Below are 16,054 nucleotides of genomic sequence, written 5' to 3'. Positions count from 1 at the left end.
TCCTGAATGCTCAGACCAATACAGGCAACCAGAGGACTAAAAGTATTGTCTCACTCTTAAATGTAGCAAGATTCAAACTGTAAGTTACTGGTAGCTTGCTATTCACTTGCTTTCATTACCCCACTGGAAATGTGAGCTAGGCTCAACAACAGAGCATACAATAATGTTCAATGAACTTAATTTCTGTTCATAACAAAACAAACAAAACAACAAAAAAAAGAGACCCTCCTTAAGAAGAGATATTTGCAAAGAACTAGATGGCTTTCTGCAATATGAAGCAGTACAATCAATATTCAAACAGAAAATAAACACAGCAGGATCCAAACCACAGCAGGATTTGGCTTTCAAGATTCAGAGATGCTTGAATTTTAATGCTTGGTGCTTTACTGAATTCACTTCAGTATTTTAAACTATACACTATTCTCAAAACTTGTGTAAATAATGGACAGTTGAGACTGAGAGTTTCCATCTGCTCTGGTAACAAAGAATTTTCTTTCTAGTCACTTGGTAAAAAACAATTCTGATATTGTGCTCTTCTATTCATTGATATATCCAGGTAATTTTCAATTAGTAATAAATAATTACAGGTTCCAAAAAGACAATGCTTATTAACAGTTTTGCAACCCATTAGAATACTCACTGTAGAACAAAATGAGCCCCTCATATGCTCATTTGTCCTTAAAAGAAAAATTATAGAAATAAAAACAATAATAAAAAATATTTAAAACAGTTGTTGTTAATGTGTTTGTGATGCTCATTTGTCCTTAAAAGAAAAATTATAGAAATAAAAATAATAATAAAAAAATATTTAAAACAGTTGTTGCTAATGTGTTTGTAAGAGAAGGAAAGAGTAGCTTTAGCTTTCTGTGCCAAAGGTGACAAAATACTCTGGTGAAGTCAAGCCTGTTAATTGTTATTTTGAAGGTAATAACCACAACTATTGCAAATGAAGGGCCATTTTCAATCACTTGTAATAAAAGGGATGTCTAAAACACATACCCAGAAACAGGTTAAGAACCATCATACAAATGAAAGGCAATTTGCACACACACAAAATCTCACATTTGAGTCCAGAAATATCAGTGTTGTAAACTGATATTTAAAATTGAGCATATCTAAAACATAACAGAACCTTTGCAAAGTAACGTTTTCCCAATTGTCAACCATCTAAGTGAGCAAGGAAAACTGGGTCCAAGAGAGACTCTCTTCCTAGAGTCCACCTTCTGCAGTGAAATTTAAACTATGGTTAAACCCACTTTTTTAGCTAACTACAACAACACACCGGGATTATTAACCCCTTGCTAGTAAATTAATTAAATTAATTTTTTGCAGACTGAGGAAAGCAGAAAAGAAAATATCAAATTGAAGATCTAAGGTGAATAGAGCACTAGTCTAATTTCTTAAACAAGCTAAACCTATCCAGTGGCTGGAACACAGGGAGCACATGCTACTCATCCCAGAGCTGTCTGAAGGTTAAGTGAAAACAGGCTACATCTTGCAGCACTAACTCATCAGCTGCCATGGAGAAATCTGCTCAAGTACAGAGCGCTGGGAGTGGTTTGAAGTGTGTACTCTTCAGAATGTTGCTAGAGAAATGAGGGAGTTACAAATGTATTTGAAAGAGAAAGGACCTGACTGTAATTAGGGAAGAAGTGAGCATTAAAGGCTTTTAAAATTTAATTTGGATACCAAATTACATCTTATTTCTCTTTCCTTAACAAACAACAAAAATCTTATGATCTAAAATAAGCTTCTTTAAAACTCAGAACAGCAGCTATTACTCTGTGGCTATATTGTGCCATCGCCATGAAAATATCACCCAATAAGGTCTTGCTGTACTTGCCCTACAAATATATGAACCAATCCCCATCCTAAAGAGTTTGTAGTTTGCATGTTATAAAGTCTAATTATAGTGTGAGCATAAACCACAAAACCTCCTACAAGTGGCAAAAATCCGAAAAATCAAGATAATTACAACCCTCGCTCATCCTGATTTTTGAGGCTATTTTTAGAACAGCATAGGCTGATGTGCTCTGAGCTTTTTTATATTTGCATTAAGTCCTCTGTGATTCCTCCTCTGAAATGTGTGCATATGCTGAGTCCATGTGAGATGCTACCACTGGCGCTTGTCATAAGAATTAAATCCCTCTCAAGCTTGTTTACAGCTCAGCACTTGTCATACTGCTCCCCTGAGCTTCATGCCTGGTTGGGTTTTTTCTTTCTCTTTGGCTTTGTGAAAGATTTAATTTCTTTTTTGTTTATGTGTGTACTTACACTTGCAGGTGCAGAAAAGAAAAAAAAAATCACTGTACCCAGATGTTCTGAAGCTGCAGTAGCATACATATAGCTGAAATTAAGGAGAAAAACTGTAGCAGATAAAACCAACTCATACATTCTACAGCATATTTAATAAAATTATCATGTTTCATTGACAAGAAGACTCTGAAATCCATTTTAGGAAGACCATAATATTTTACAGTTGTTTTCCTTGCCCTTTTGCAAAGAGGTCTTAACATCTGAACAAGGTCCAATTACTCCTATTTTCAGTTTCACTAATATCCTCTTGCAATAGTTACAGACTCCATCACCACTACAGCAAACCAAACTGTCTTAGATCATTACTGAGTTTGCTGAAGCTCACAGTTTCATCCAAATTTTCCCTCATAATTTGAAAATTATATTGTACTGTTAAAAACCCCAACAAACCGAAAACAAAAAAAAAACCCAAAACAAGAAAAAAACCCTGAACAACCCTCTTGCTTCTGTAGTAATAGAAGTCATTGTCTGGATGGCCCATAGGGACTGCAGTTCTGATTTCTCGTATCATGTCTAGTTAAGCATGTCTCCATTTCACAACTGTCACTGCTTAACCCTGCAATTCCTTTACCCACCACATACTGCACCAGCCCGGGAAAATACCAGTAAGCTGTGGTTCCACAGCTACTGCAGCCATCCCTGTACACACAGAGCAATGGCTTGTCTGCTCCACCTTCCCAACAGCTGCAGGAACAGCCCTTCCCAGACAGCACAAGAGCTGCTTGTGCCTTTGCTCCACCTCAGCACCTGCATGAAGAACCTTTCCACATGCATGTTCCCGGGCAGTCCAGTTTATTCACACAACTATGCGTGGAACAAAAGAATTCTTCAGTGGATTTTTTCTGATCAACTTTTACCTTTTGACTTTTCGAGTCACGCACAATTTGCAGCACAGAACTTGCTGACAATGGGAATAACAAAAATACAAGCATCTGATGCAGAACCCACTGGAATTTTGAAGAGCACTCCTGTGAAACCTAAAGAGATGAATCTGCATTTTTTTTAGCTGTTTTCAGCTTCAGTATCCTCCTTTAGAGCTCCACTGGACACTATGTGGAAGAGCCTGATCAATGGTTCTGTGACATGACCTCTACAATCACAGCATTCTGCCTGCTGGCACAGTGGGAAAGTAAATTTTTTTACTTTCATACCCAAGTAATTGTTGGGTTTTCTGTGGATTTCCAACATTTCCTGCTCTGCATGTTCAGCAGGGTAAATGAAACATAAGAGATCCTAGTGGGTAATGCAGGTGAGGTGCAGAAAGTGCTTTTCACCTCCCCATAGCCAGATACATTGCAATGATAAATATTTCACTTGATGGACAGGAACTATGTTCTGACCAAGTGAACTTCATAAATTATTGATCTTTAACTAATTGGTGTACATTAAACTCAAGAATATCAGTTTACAGTCAGGTCAAATCTTTGTGCTGTGAAGTGACTGGTAACAGTTTTGTCTGATGCTGAACAGCATCTCATGTTTCCTAATAGAGGTGTCTACTCTCATTAACCATACTCTTATTAAATAAAAGACGAAAAGTAGAAGCATTTCGCTTGTACATGTTCTATATTCCACTCACAGTAAAGTTCTCAATTTTCTGCTGCTTCTTATTGATCTTTTATTGCAATGAGGCGTCTTGGTAATCCAATAACATCTTTGTTTGCTGCTTTGTATTTTTCTCTGGAGAGTCTGTCCAGAATTCCTATCACCTTTAGCATCACCTATAAGGAAGAGAATACAGCTCTTATGGCAGGGAGTCAGTTCAGAGTGGATATATTTTACCCACTCTAATTAAGGATAAGCAAAAGATTGACCTTTTAAACATTTTTTTTTTCATACTTCCCTCTCCTCATTCCCCCTGTTTTGCAGGTTAACATACATATAAGAGATGTGACCAAGAAATTCTCATAACAGTGCAAGTAGATTGTAAGCTCTTTCAAACAATACGTTTTTTTGATGTAAAGAACCAACACATTTGTAAAGACTGTGTAAACACATTAAATAAAGAATACATTAATATAAACCACAAATTATGTGAGAGGACAACAGATAATTTTACTACTGTCAAAATATGAATATCAATTAAGAGGCAACAATATGTGTGAAGCTTCCAAGATAGCTGAGTAGCTCACCTTGTCAAGAAGCATGCTTGGATTAGTAAAATGCTGTAATTCAAGTATAATGGCAATTTTAGAACAAACTGTTTAGACAACTTTATGCTCAAAACAGCCTAAGGAATGCAGCTGAACTCTTGTTTTTAACATGATAAAAACAACATCCTCTTTGTGTTTTATTACTCCATTCAGATACATCAGGGAAAATAAAATCAAGTTATGTTGTCATTACAGATGCACATAACTCTGTGTGTGTGTACACAAAGGAATGAAGGAACAGTCCAATGTAGCTATGGCTTCACCTGACTTCCTACGCTGCCACCATTTATCTATCAAGTATCTATCTGTGTTTCTGAAGTTTTCCTTTAAGGATGAATTATTCCTAATTACTCACAGTACTGGGATTCATTTTGACTGCCTCTAGTCTCTCCCACTTCAATGATATCTAACAAATATACTGGATTTCATCAAATAACCTGGGAAATGATACTATGTGCCTTCAACTTGCTGACCCCAAGAAGTAGTGAAGTCTTTCCAAGATTAGGTGGAAAGACAAATCTTGTCTGAAAACCCAAGAAAATGGTACACAAAACTCAATCCTCATTTCACACACTAAATACACAGGTAATTAAAATACATATAATTTAAAAACTATTAAGCATTCATGTTCCAATTTTACAGCATTAAAAGAGAGGAAAACAAGGGCTTCAATTTGTTGCTAGAATATCATGACAGAGCCATATGAAAAACTCACAAGAGGCTGTGGAACAGACCCACAGGTGATCTTCCTTTAATCAAAAGGACTAATTCTTAACTACACTATTTATGAGCAAAACACATGAAGGTTACATTTTCAGGGCTACCACACTATTAGTATGAGACAACTTCCTTCTTAAAGAAACTGCTTTATTCACAAACATTTTTGGAGAAACAAGCTATTTTGACTTAAATGCCCAGCACTGAGACTTTAGTGAACTAAAGTATGAAATGCAGTTTATTTACATTAGATTCATAACATAAGCAACCTAGCAATGCTGCTTAAAAATGGAGAATTGCTTGCTGAAAAGCTACTGGTTATGATCATGGACTTGATCTTATTTTGGCCTGATTACAGCCCACACATGTAATTTGAGCAGTCAATTTGCTTAATATGAAGATAAATTTGCCCAAACATAAACGCAGATACAGATATAACATCAGAGTTATCTTTCTGGTTGTCAGAAAAAAATCAGCCTCTCTGATATAACGGTTTCATGAGGAAAGAGCCTCTCAACACACCCAGCACATTTTGATGCCAACAAACGCTTTAGCTTTATGGCACCTTGAAGGCACAACTACATTCACCTCCCTCAAAGTATTTCATAGATAAACACTTTCCACTTGTTTTCTTTAATCTGGTGCAAAAAGGAAATACCAACTTTCCAAGCTTAATTTGGGTCAATGAAATGACTGGGTACAAAATTTTAATTAGTTGTCTTTGAGCTATAATAGTGATCCAAAACTCAAAGAAACTCTGCATAGTGCCCATGAACTTGTAAACTAATATGAAATACCAGACAACATACTTCCACTTTTGCACAGAATTAATTGGGAAGATCAGTGTCAAAATCCTAGGAACTCTGCATAGTGCCCATGAACTTGTAAACTAATATGAAATACCAGACAACACTTTCACTTTTGCACAGAACTAACTGGGAAGATCAGAGTCAAAATCCTGCATAAAAACAATGTTCAAAAGAGATAACATGCTATCCTTCATTGAGGGACTGAGAACTGTCCTTCCCAACTACATTAAAACTGGAATAAACATTTTCTTCAAAACAAAAATCATTCAATGTAATCATAAAACATACTTACCTTTTTCTTTTATTAAGGGCATATGAAGCATACATCAAAATAGACAGGCTACAACTAGACAAAGTAAGTTCACAAGCTGCAAAAACCAACACTAATGAAAACAAAAAGAGAACAATTAGGTATAAATTTGCCCACCACAAAAAAAATCTCAGTGGTCTGTAACAAAATTCTGCTGTCATAGCCTATGGTCACAGTCTTTAGTGGAATATTTGTGTATCTGATAATATATTAAATAAAAAAGCCTTTTCTGCATGCCAGTATATAAACAACAATGCTTAAGGCCTGCAGAAAAGCTTTAAGATCTTTTATTTAAGGTGTTGGAGAACACAAGCATTTTTCAAGATTCTTTAGCCTGACAACATTTAGTTTCTGATTCCTTCCAGAAGTAGTACAACAGAAATGAGATTTAACACGTATTGCCCAAGCTTCTTCTCTCTCTCTGCCCAAGGAAAAGTAGGCAAAGTTTTGTCATAAAAACTTTCTTCTTTAAAATACATCACCCAATATGTAGAATTCAGTATGTGCTACAATTGGATTTTTTTTTTTTTTGCATTTACTCAGCCACTCCATTTAGAAAATGTGAAGCACAGGTGAACCAAAGCTTCTCTCCCAAGCTGCACAAGGCAAACAGACACTGGTTGCACTTGAGGAAAATCCAACTGACTGAATGTTCCCTGATCATCATGACTGCAGTTTTCTATTCAATGTCAATAATGTAGACAGCATATACGTGGGACACGACTTCCTTAAAAATTAGCACTATATAAACAAGCTGCAGTGATTATTCAAGCCAATATGATACAACTCTTGAGACAAGGGAAAGGGTGATTCTACTATGGACACCAAGAATTAAATGACTGGTTTTTGGTAAGGCAATGAATGAAAACTGGAGGTGAAAGGTCTTCTCCAGAACAAAGAGGTGACACACTCTAAGAACTACTGATGGCTGGATGGAAAAAACAACTTTTAAATGACTCAGAAACAACAAATTGAATGATGTGCAATTATGCTCAATTAACTGAAAATGCATTAATGAAACTGGATCCTCCACAGCAGCTTCTGCCAAAAGTACCAATTGAACTTATCTTTTCTTTGGGAAACCTCTCAAATTGTGGAAATTTATCTTTGAACTTGTGCAGTTTCCTGCAGTGTTTATGAGCAAATCTATTACTTCATATAGGAAAAATAGCAACGAGTTTTAGTTTTCCTCCTTCACAAAAACACCATGCCAGTGTTTTCATGATATTCCTTCACCGCATGAGAAAAGCTGATGCTGTTGCTAGAACAATCAAGTTCTTTCACCTCTTCTTTCAGAAGGATCAGAAGATAGAGTGGTTTTTACCTAATGTTACTTCTTGCATAAGCATTGTCAACATGGTTTGAAACAAATGACATTTTACGTAATAAGCAGCTGAGATGACACAGATATAATTCTGCCAAATAGGCAGGTCTTTGAGTTCTATTTACCACTTTTTCTCAACACTATGTGGCCAAATCCTTCCAAATTCTTATTAAAAGGGTAGTTGTTTTAAAAGTGTAAATGCATAATAAAAGACACATATGTGGAAATTTCAAGTATTGCAACTTCAATTGAACTTTATCTTTGGTTCCTTTATCTTTGGTTCCAGTTGAACTTTATCTTTTCTAACACCACACATCACATCACTATTCAAAATATATAATTTGCATAGAAGATCACAAACCAGATGAACAACACTACAGATTTCCCTGGGTTCCATCACAGATGCATTCAGAACTCCCTTGGTAACATACACATCCAGTTTTGTAGTTGATTATATGCTTTAAATTGCATAAAATAAAGCATCACACTGAGTAACCTTGCAGGTGTAAAACCATGAAGACATCAGACCAGTTAACCAAAGCACTATTTAATGATTTCACTAAAATTTTTAAAGAACAAAGGAATAATGCAACTTATTCTTCTCAGCTTTTTCATGTATTGTGGTATCTGAAGTTCTTCACGAGGCAGATCTCAAAGAGCTGTGAGTACATAAACTGTTGCACTTTTATTTTTTAAAAGTCTTCCACACGTGCACGGATGACAACGAAGATGCAGTCCAAAATTTAAATTACACATCTCTTTAGAGCTTGAAGGAACTTCTGAGGCTGTTGAGATTTGGTTTTTTTAGAGATTCCAATAGTAAGCGGGATGGTCTCTAGATTTTAATACTGTTAGACCCACTTAGCAGCTGAGCTCAGTGAACTTAAGAGGACAAAGGAAACTTAAGCTGCAGACTGATGGGCCAGAAAAATATCTGTATAGTCTGGAAAGGTTAGCACATCATATCACAATACGCAGGTACAAGAAAAGGTTTATGCATAGGCACTTGCTCATTTAATTCTAAAATAAAACAAACAAACCAATGAAAACCTAACAAAAATCCCCGAAGAAACATAGGTCTAAAATTCAACAATAATGAAGTTATTTTTTGGGAACTGTCACTAAATCTTTTTAAAAAATAGGAGAACACTATGCCCAAAGCTTCAAGTTGAGCATAAAATTATACACAAAGACAAATTTTTGTTGCAAATATTTACTCAAAAAGTAATAATTTACAGCAGTACTTTAACAGCTGTTCAAAACATGTAACATTCATTAAAAACAAAACTGTAAGTCAAAAGCACATTCTGAATGTTTCAAATGGAGCAATGAAATCAAAGGAGCAAACTACTGTTAATCATACGCGTTCCTAAATCTAGCTAACTAGAAGACAAAAATAACCCCCAAAACCAAACCAAAACGAGCAGCCATCTTTCTGTACATAAGTTAGACTACAAAAAGTCCTGAAATTGAACTGTACAATTCTACTTTATATGCCCTTGTATCCTATTAAGTTAGCAAGTAGCAGCTGCAAAATGGCAAAATGCATGCCAGGTGGTGTTTCCAGTTTGGAGTTTTCCTTATTTTTGCTTAAAACCATTTTTACATCAAACCATACTTTGGTGTGACCTACAGACCATTCCTACGGGTTTACGGCTAAGAGTAATTAAACCAATGGTAAAAGCCTAACAGCTACAGTACTTTCAGCATTATGTCCTACTTTATACAGCTATGTTCGGTATTTCTGCACAGCCTGCACAGTGAAAACTCCACAAATATATTTTTTTATTGTAATAATTTCACTTTCACTGAAAGTTTATTAAGGTAAGTTTACAGCCTGGCAGGATTACACCTGTACAGAGGTGCACAAATTCATATACTTCTGTTTACGTGCTTTTACAGACAGGAATGTGACACCAAGTTCCAAGGTTTATATTTTTACCTAAACTATCAGCAGACCAATAACCTTCATTATAAGTGTGCTCCATATCAGCATCAGAAGCGAATTCTTACTCAATCCCCAGTTCCATGATATTCACACTAAAGAATTTAGAAAAATACTTTCTGGGCGAACAAATCACCTTATCCTGGGCTAGTTAACTATAAAAAAATTAGAATTTATACCTCTTTTCAAGTATCAATCTAATAATATATCACATCCAAAAGACAGGAAGATATATTTTAACATGTTACCTTTTTGAAGCTTAATGAATTCAGTCATACATACGCATACATGCCACCTCCATATGCAAACTTCCCTTTGGTGTCTCTTTCTCTTCTCCTCCCTTTCAAAATTTTTAGTCTTTAGCATCCGTGAGCACACTCATCAGAAATGGTCCATGGTGTTCTCACCACAGTTTAAAATAAACAATAAAATTAACACAGTTTCAGCTTGCTTCATTCTCATCTGTCTTGTTTGCAATTGTTTCCATTCTGCTGGGATTGCTTTCTCTAGAAGTCTCATCAGTTTGTTCAGCGAGCTGTCCCGCCTTCTTGGATGAAGGTGCGACGTTACCTTTTTGGAGAATTTCAGTAGCTTCGTGCTCTAGTACTTCTGATGGAGTTAAAGGCTCCAAATGAATACTGCCTTGCTCACTTATGTCTGAACTAACAGATTCGGGTTCATCCCTCTTTCTCAGGAACTGCTCAAAACTGACATCTTCACCCAGAGTCAGCTTTAAGTCCCTCACATTCTTGGCTGAAAGCGCAGTTGCATCCCAGGTACGCACTTGAGTCTGCTCATTCAGGACAACGTCAGCGGAACTTTGGCACATTTTCATCTCGCTTTCATCATGAATACATTTTTGTTTCTCATCTACTAACTGTTTCCTACTAGCTGAATCACAGTATGCTCTTTTCTCGTGCAAAGAATTCTTTGAGCTGTTGCCAGGGAGTTCCAAACTACGAACGTTTTCTGTATTTGACAGTGATGAGTCTTCCCTCTTTTCAACAGATGCAACTTTTTTAGTTTGATTTCTATTGCGTTCTTTTGTTTCATCTGAAGAGTCATGCTCTTGATTGCTGAAAAAAACCAAAACAAGTTATTTTTAGATATGACTTTTATAATTTTATGTCATAAATTAAATAAAGCAATGCTTGGCTATTCTCTGCAAAGTGACACTCAGAGGGGTATTAAAGATTTCCGCTTTGGGATTTGTCATGAGGCTTCATAGCAAGAAAGGCAGAATTTAACTAACACCTACATTTTCCTCATCTACTTACAAACTCAGCTTTGTATTTAGCAGTCAATTAATACTCTAGTTCTTGCATTTCAGCTCTAGAAAGGAAGGTTGTCTTTGTGTGACACAAGGAATTTCCTAAAATAACACCTGTAGCTCCTCTATCTGCATAGCCTCTTGGACACAGATGCAGATAAAATTGCTTTATACTTTTACACCACCAACTGACTCCGCAATACTCATGAGAATAAAGCTAACAGCTGGAAATCTAAATTAAACAATCCAAAATTTATTTGAGCAATCACGAACTGGATTCACTGAAAAAGTAAATCTGTGAAGCAGCATTTTCAGTCACCTTTCAGAGTAAAACTGTGTGTTTATAAAAAGGAAACACAGAAATAGAGACGTTCAATTTTTCAGTATAGATTAAATCTGGCAGAAGTTTAATACCATTTTTAATCAACCAAAGTTTTTCAGCATGATAAGCAGATTGAATTACCTAAAATGATGATGGTGACAGACAACAGAAAGTGTGGGGGAGAGGAACGGAAAAGCTGGAAGAACCACAATTTGTCTCATTTCAAATAGAAATTCTATAAACAAAGTGAAATTAAGAGCAAATTCTCCCAAATGACCTTTTTAAAATTTAAATTGAAAGCAATAATTTGAACAGTAACATGCAGATAAAATCTGTGAGAAACACAATATCACCACTTAGCTCATTAATCAAAATGCATTTTTATTTTATGTCTTCAAGTGGTTTTAAACATTTTTTGGCTAAAGCCACTCAAATTCTGTAAGCAACACACAGTTCAGAAATCTTAAAAGGAAGAGCCAATTCCCCGCTACTAAGTTTTTTCATATATTTTCAAGCTGAAAACCTATGTTCTACTCATCCTTTGAATTTAATTTAAACTAATTTAAAACAATTCCACACATCGTTGTGCAACAATCACATCCCAAAAGCAATTGTCCACAAACAATAATGATCTTTCAAATCGCTAAACACAACTACAAGTTCTGTTACTTCTCCAAAGAAATAATTTGCCTCTGCAATGAACTGCAGATCAATCAGCAGACTGTAGCAATTGTGATAATCTAAAATATCACACTAAAAGAAAAATCATACAATATTTCAAGAATTCTTCCTGTTGGTATGTCAGCAGCTGACAAAGAAAAGCCTTCTATCCAGTACTAGCAAGTAAAAGTACTCTTACAGTGTGCAAATAGGACTGGTTGCAGTGTAAGAAAACTAGAAATTCAGCCATCAAAAATACAGGAGAATGCAAGAATATTAACAGCTATATTACACAGAAAACAGTGAACATTTGGAATGCAAATTCTGACTTATGTTTAATGAAACCATGGAGTCCAGGTTCATGGCCTGACCACCAGGTATGGGAGATATTAATGAACTGGCTGCCATAGAGTCTACCTGAAATCAGGGCTTACAAGACCAAGGGAGCAGCCAAAGCCACAGCTCTGAATGTGAGACATGAGTTTACCAAGTACAAACACCCCCACCTCAAGACACAGAAGCTGAAAAATTACAGCAATTTAGTTTTCTTTTTTTCTCACTGTACTGAAAAAGTAAGATTTAGGTGCCAAGTGAGGCAGAGGAAAGCTAGGCTCTTATCACTTGGTGCTTCAAAATCCTACTAGCTCAAGCTTTTTTTCTGCATTATTTAGAGTATTTTATTATTTTGTATTGGTTATTTCATATTAGGATTTTAAAAACAATCCAGGGAAAAATTCTACAGCAAGAAAGAAAAAAACCCAACCCTATTAAACAAGCGACATTTACACATCTTCATACAGAGTAGTTGCAAAGTGTGTGCAAACACTCCCTTCAGACTGTGAAAAAGGATTCTCCAGGTAACAAAACTTGTATTACAGCTGCACTTGCATTAACAGTTTGGTGTGACCCCTCTCCTTGTTGCTCCTACATAACTAGTTGAGGAACGATCTCCACACCAGAAAGGCCTTTTAAACCATGACTGAAGTATTTTAAGATCTGACATGCTAAATTAAGTGCATAAAGCCACCTGACAATATAAGCTCAGTTTTCTTTCATTTGTCTACCATAACCCAAACACCCAGAAGAGAGCTGTAGTTTACTTTAGGACAACAGTAAAACATTGCAGCTGACCTCCAACTACTATCTGGAGGGGGATGCTTCCTGCAAAATACCTTTAGAGGCACAGTCCATACATTAGATGAGCTATAAATTATTTAAATTTATTGACTTTGAAAACCACATTAATTAAACAGCTTATCACAACATCACCAAAATTGATTTTCTGTGTTTCTGTAAGAAAATGTTATCGCAGAGATAGCAAGAAGTATCTCCTACAAACTTGTTAAGTCATCAGTTCTAACAAAATCTAACCTTTCAAAGGTTTCTTACAGAAAAAAAGAAAAAGCAAACAAACCCCTCAAAACTGCTTATGCCTAAATCTTCTTTGTCGATGTTGCATTAAAGGCAAATTTAATCTGCTGAAGTATGGTGCTGCCTCTATTATATTTAGATAATGTTATTAATCATAAATTAAATTATTCACAACCTCAGCGAGTCTTAATGGTTGTCTACAGGGTGCAAAATACTTGACATAAAAAAAACAGCTTTACCACTTAAATTTTGATTTGATGAAAACTATATACTAATATTAGATTGATCAACCACATGTACTTTCCTAAATCCAAAAAAGCAGTCTAACCCCAAACCTTTAAAAGAATTTAAGCACATAGTATCAGCACACCATGAATACTTTCTAACATTCATGTTCTAGCAGCTAACCAGCATCTTAAACTGTAGCATAAACAATCACATATTGTTAATTACATCTTAATCTGCAACAACAGATGACAAAAATATCTACAAAAAAGGATTGGTTTCAGTAGCACTGTAAAAATACTCTTCTAATTAACAGAGAAATAATCAGGATAAATCAAATGAGAACACATTTTTTGGGTCAGGACTTCAAATACTCTGAAGTATTTAATCAAGAGAAGCCACACCAGTGTAAGATGATGCAACACCAAATATTTAGCATTACTGATTTATAGGCAAGAACTTAAAACAAGTATGTTGGAAATAGCCATTTGTCATAAAACAGTCCTGTTAGACTCACTAACTTAGACATGAATAGATCATGTTTGTGAATTGGATCCAATATGTATAGATTATTTTAAATCCATTATAAATGTTGTTTTACATGATCAAATTTGAGAGATTTTTATGTTCATGTTTTATATCTTATAAAGTAGACTCCAACTGGCTCACTTATGCTGGTTTGGAAATGAGCAGAATTTGTAACATTTTGTTGTAACCACATCTTTGCTATTTTAGTTTACTTTGGATTCATTTTGCTCAGGTATAGTTTTAGAAAGCAGTCCCTTCTAATTTGTGATTGGCAGAAGTTGCATGAATAAACAGTAAATCATAGAAAATTATCACCTTGTGATGTTCCCAACACTTCTATGACACAAGAAATCTTAAATCACATATCTCAAACATCAACAAAGGCAATAATTTCTCACATATGTGAAGTCACAGTGGTTCTGGAAAGAACATTATGAAAATAAACCAAAGATTGTGACCACCTCCAGTAAGTACAGCCTGTTGGTCCAATAGTTTGAGCAACTCTGAAACCTTTCTAGAACTGCCCAAAAATTCTTTACTCTACATGAACTTCTAGTTAAGAACAATGAAAAATGCCCTTTCATTGTCAATCCTTTAAAAAAATTGCCCATAAAAAAGGAGCAGCTGAGCACAAAATTTCACCTTGAGATAGCCAACAGAATGGATCAGCCATAAAACCAAAGTGGCTCAGAGTAAAAGTGAAGTAAGAACATTAATTTAGACACCTTGTAGTCTACATTCAGGTTGATCTGAAACTTTGATAGATGAAAAGACACCTAGGACTAACGGAAGAGATCTGGAGTCAGTAACAAAAGCTAGACTCTAAAAAGCAGTTAGGCACAAAAAGGAGTATCCTCATTCCTGGAATTCAGTCTCATTGCTTGTGCTGCCCTCACACAATGAAACTGTATATATTTGCACACATACACAAAGCTGAAATCATGAGCCACTGTCTTCCCAGCAATCTCTCATGTTTTCTTACAATCAAAGGCTCACTGGGTAAGTAGAACGAACTCAGCCGGAAACTTCTGCTAAACATTTCTTTTTTGTCCACACCTAACCAAAAGTAACTTTTTCTGGGATGACTGCAGTTTCAAGAATTTCTAGAAATCAACTTTAAGTGGCTCAAGGTCTCTTCCAGACACTCAACTGAATCATATGTAGATTAAAAAGTTTAAATTTATTTATACCCAAAAGAATGGAAAGGTCATTGGATTTGGGATTTTTAGGTGTTGGCTTTTTTTTTTTAATTAATCCCACCTTCTTGCAAAAATTCCCTATTTTGACACAAGTAACTTTAAATGCTACACAGTTACATTGAACAGAAAACCAGAAACAAACATTTACTTGGTTTGTATGACTTTTCAAACAAAGATAAAACATAACTAGCTAGTCAAGCAGCAACACTCAATGTCCTAAAAATAAAAAAAAAGATAGGTTAAGCTACATACAAATGAAATTTCAATTCTTTGACCATAAGCTGAACTGGTTATATATCATGTACATTCATGCTCTGCCCTTGCAGATATGGGCCAATATGTTGCATTATTCATATAAATTGTTGGGATCGTAAGAGAGATTTAATACTAAGTCAGGCAGGTTTATTTTAATGATTTAGACGTGCTTTTATGAGTTTTCCACAAAAGTAACTTTTCCAAGATCCTCACATAAATGGAAAAGCATGTCACAAGGCCAATTAAGTCTACATGAACCATTTCCACAAATCTCTTGTATCTGTAAGTACCCTAAGAAGTGTTTAAAATGCAAGTTTGAAACTTAAATTTCTGTAGCAAAGCTGCAAAAGAACAGAAGGACAATATTCCAAATAAGCATTTAAAAGACATAGAATTCACATAACTTCAAATCCAAGTTTCTATCTAGTGTCACCTCTGGGAAATTCTTAGAGAATGTTTCTGAAAGCCACAAAAACCTGCAATCACATTCCATTCTTCTCGTTGTCAGAAACCTGAATGAAAGCGAAATAGGAATTCAACTTCCTCTGAAATGAACAGCATGCTCACAATGAAAACAAAGCCACTATGCTTTGTTGAATGCTGCTGTGTCAAAACAAAATTAAGTCCTGCAAGAAAAACCTGTAGTAGGT

At 35.4% G+C, this 16,054-nt stretch overlaps 1 protein-coding gene across 4 annotated transcripts in view; it reads right to left on the bottom strand.

Moving 5' to 3' along the window:
- Positions 1–8,156: 8,156 nt before the first annotated feature.
- ZNF280D (zinc finger protein 280D) overlaps positions 8,157–16,054 on the bottom strand; it is a 39,446-nt gene continuing 31,548 nt past the window's right edge. For all 4 annotated transcript variants that reach the window (XM_041418595.1, XM_041418599.1, XM_041418596.1 and 1 more), the window contains one exon: positions 8,157–10,650. In XM_041418595.1, coding sequence (XP_041274529.1) covers positions 10,017–10,650 — 634 coding nt within the window. In that variant the 3' untranslated portion in view covers positions 8,157–10,016. The remainder of the gene's footprint in view (positions 10,651–16,054) is intronic.

The sequence above is a fragment of the Onychostruthus taczanowskii genome, unplaced genomic scaffold, assembly GCF_017590055.1.
Source record: "Onychostruthus taczanowskii isolate IOZ18803 unplaced genomic scaffold, ASM1759005v1 scaffold6, whole genome shotgun sequence".
NCBI classification, from domain to species: Eukaryota; Metazoa; Chordata; class Aves; order Passeriformes; family Passeridae; genus Onychostruthus; species Onychostruthus taczanowskii.
The sequence above is the reverse complement of the archived record's forward strand: the minus strand, read 5'-3'. Positions and strand labels throughout refer to the sequence as shown.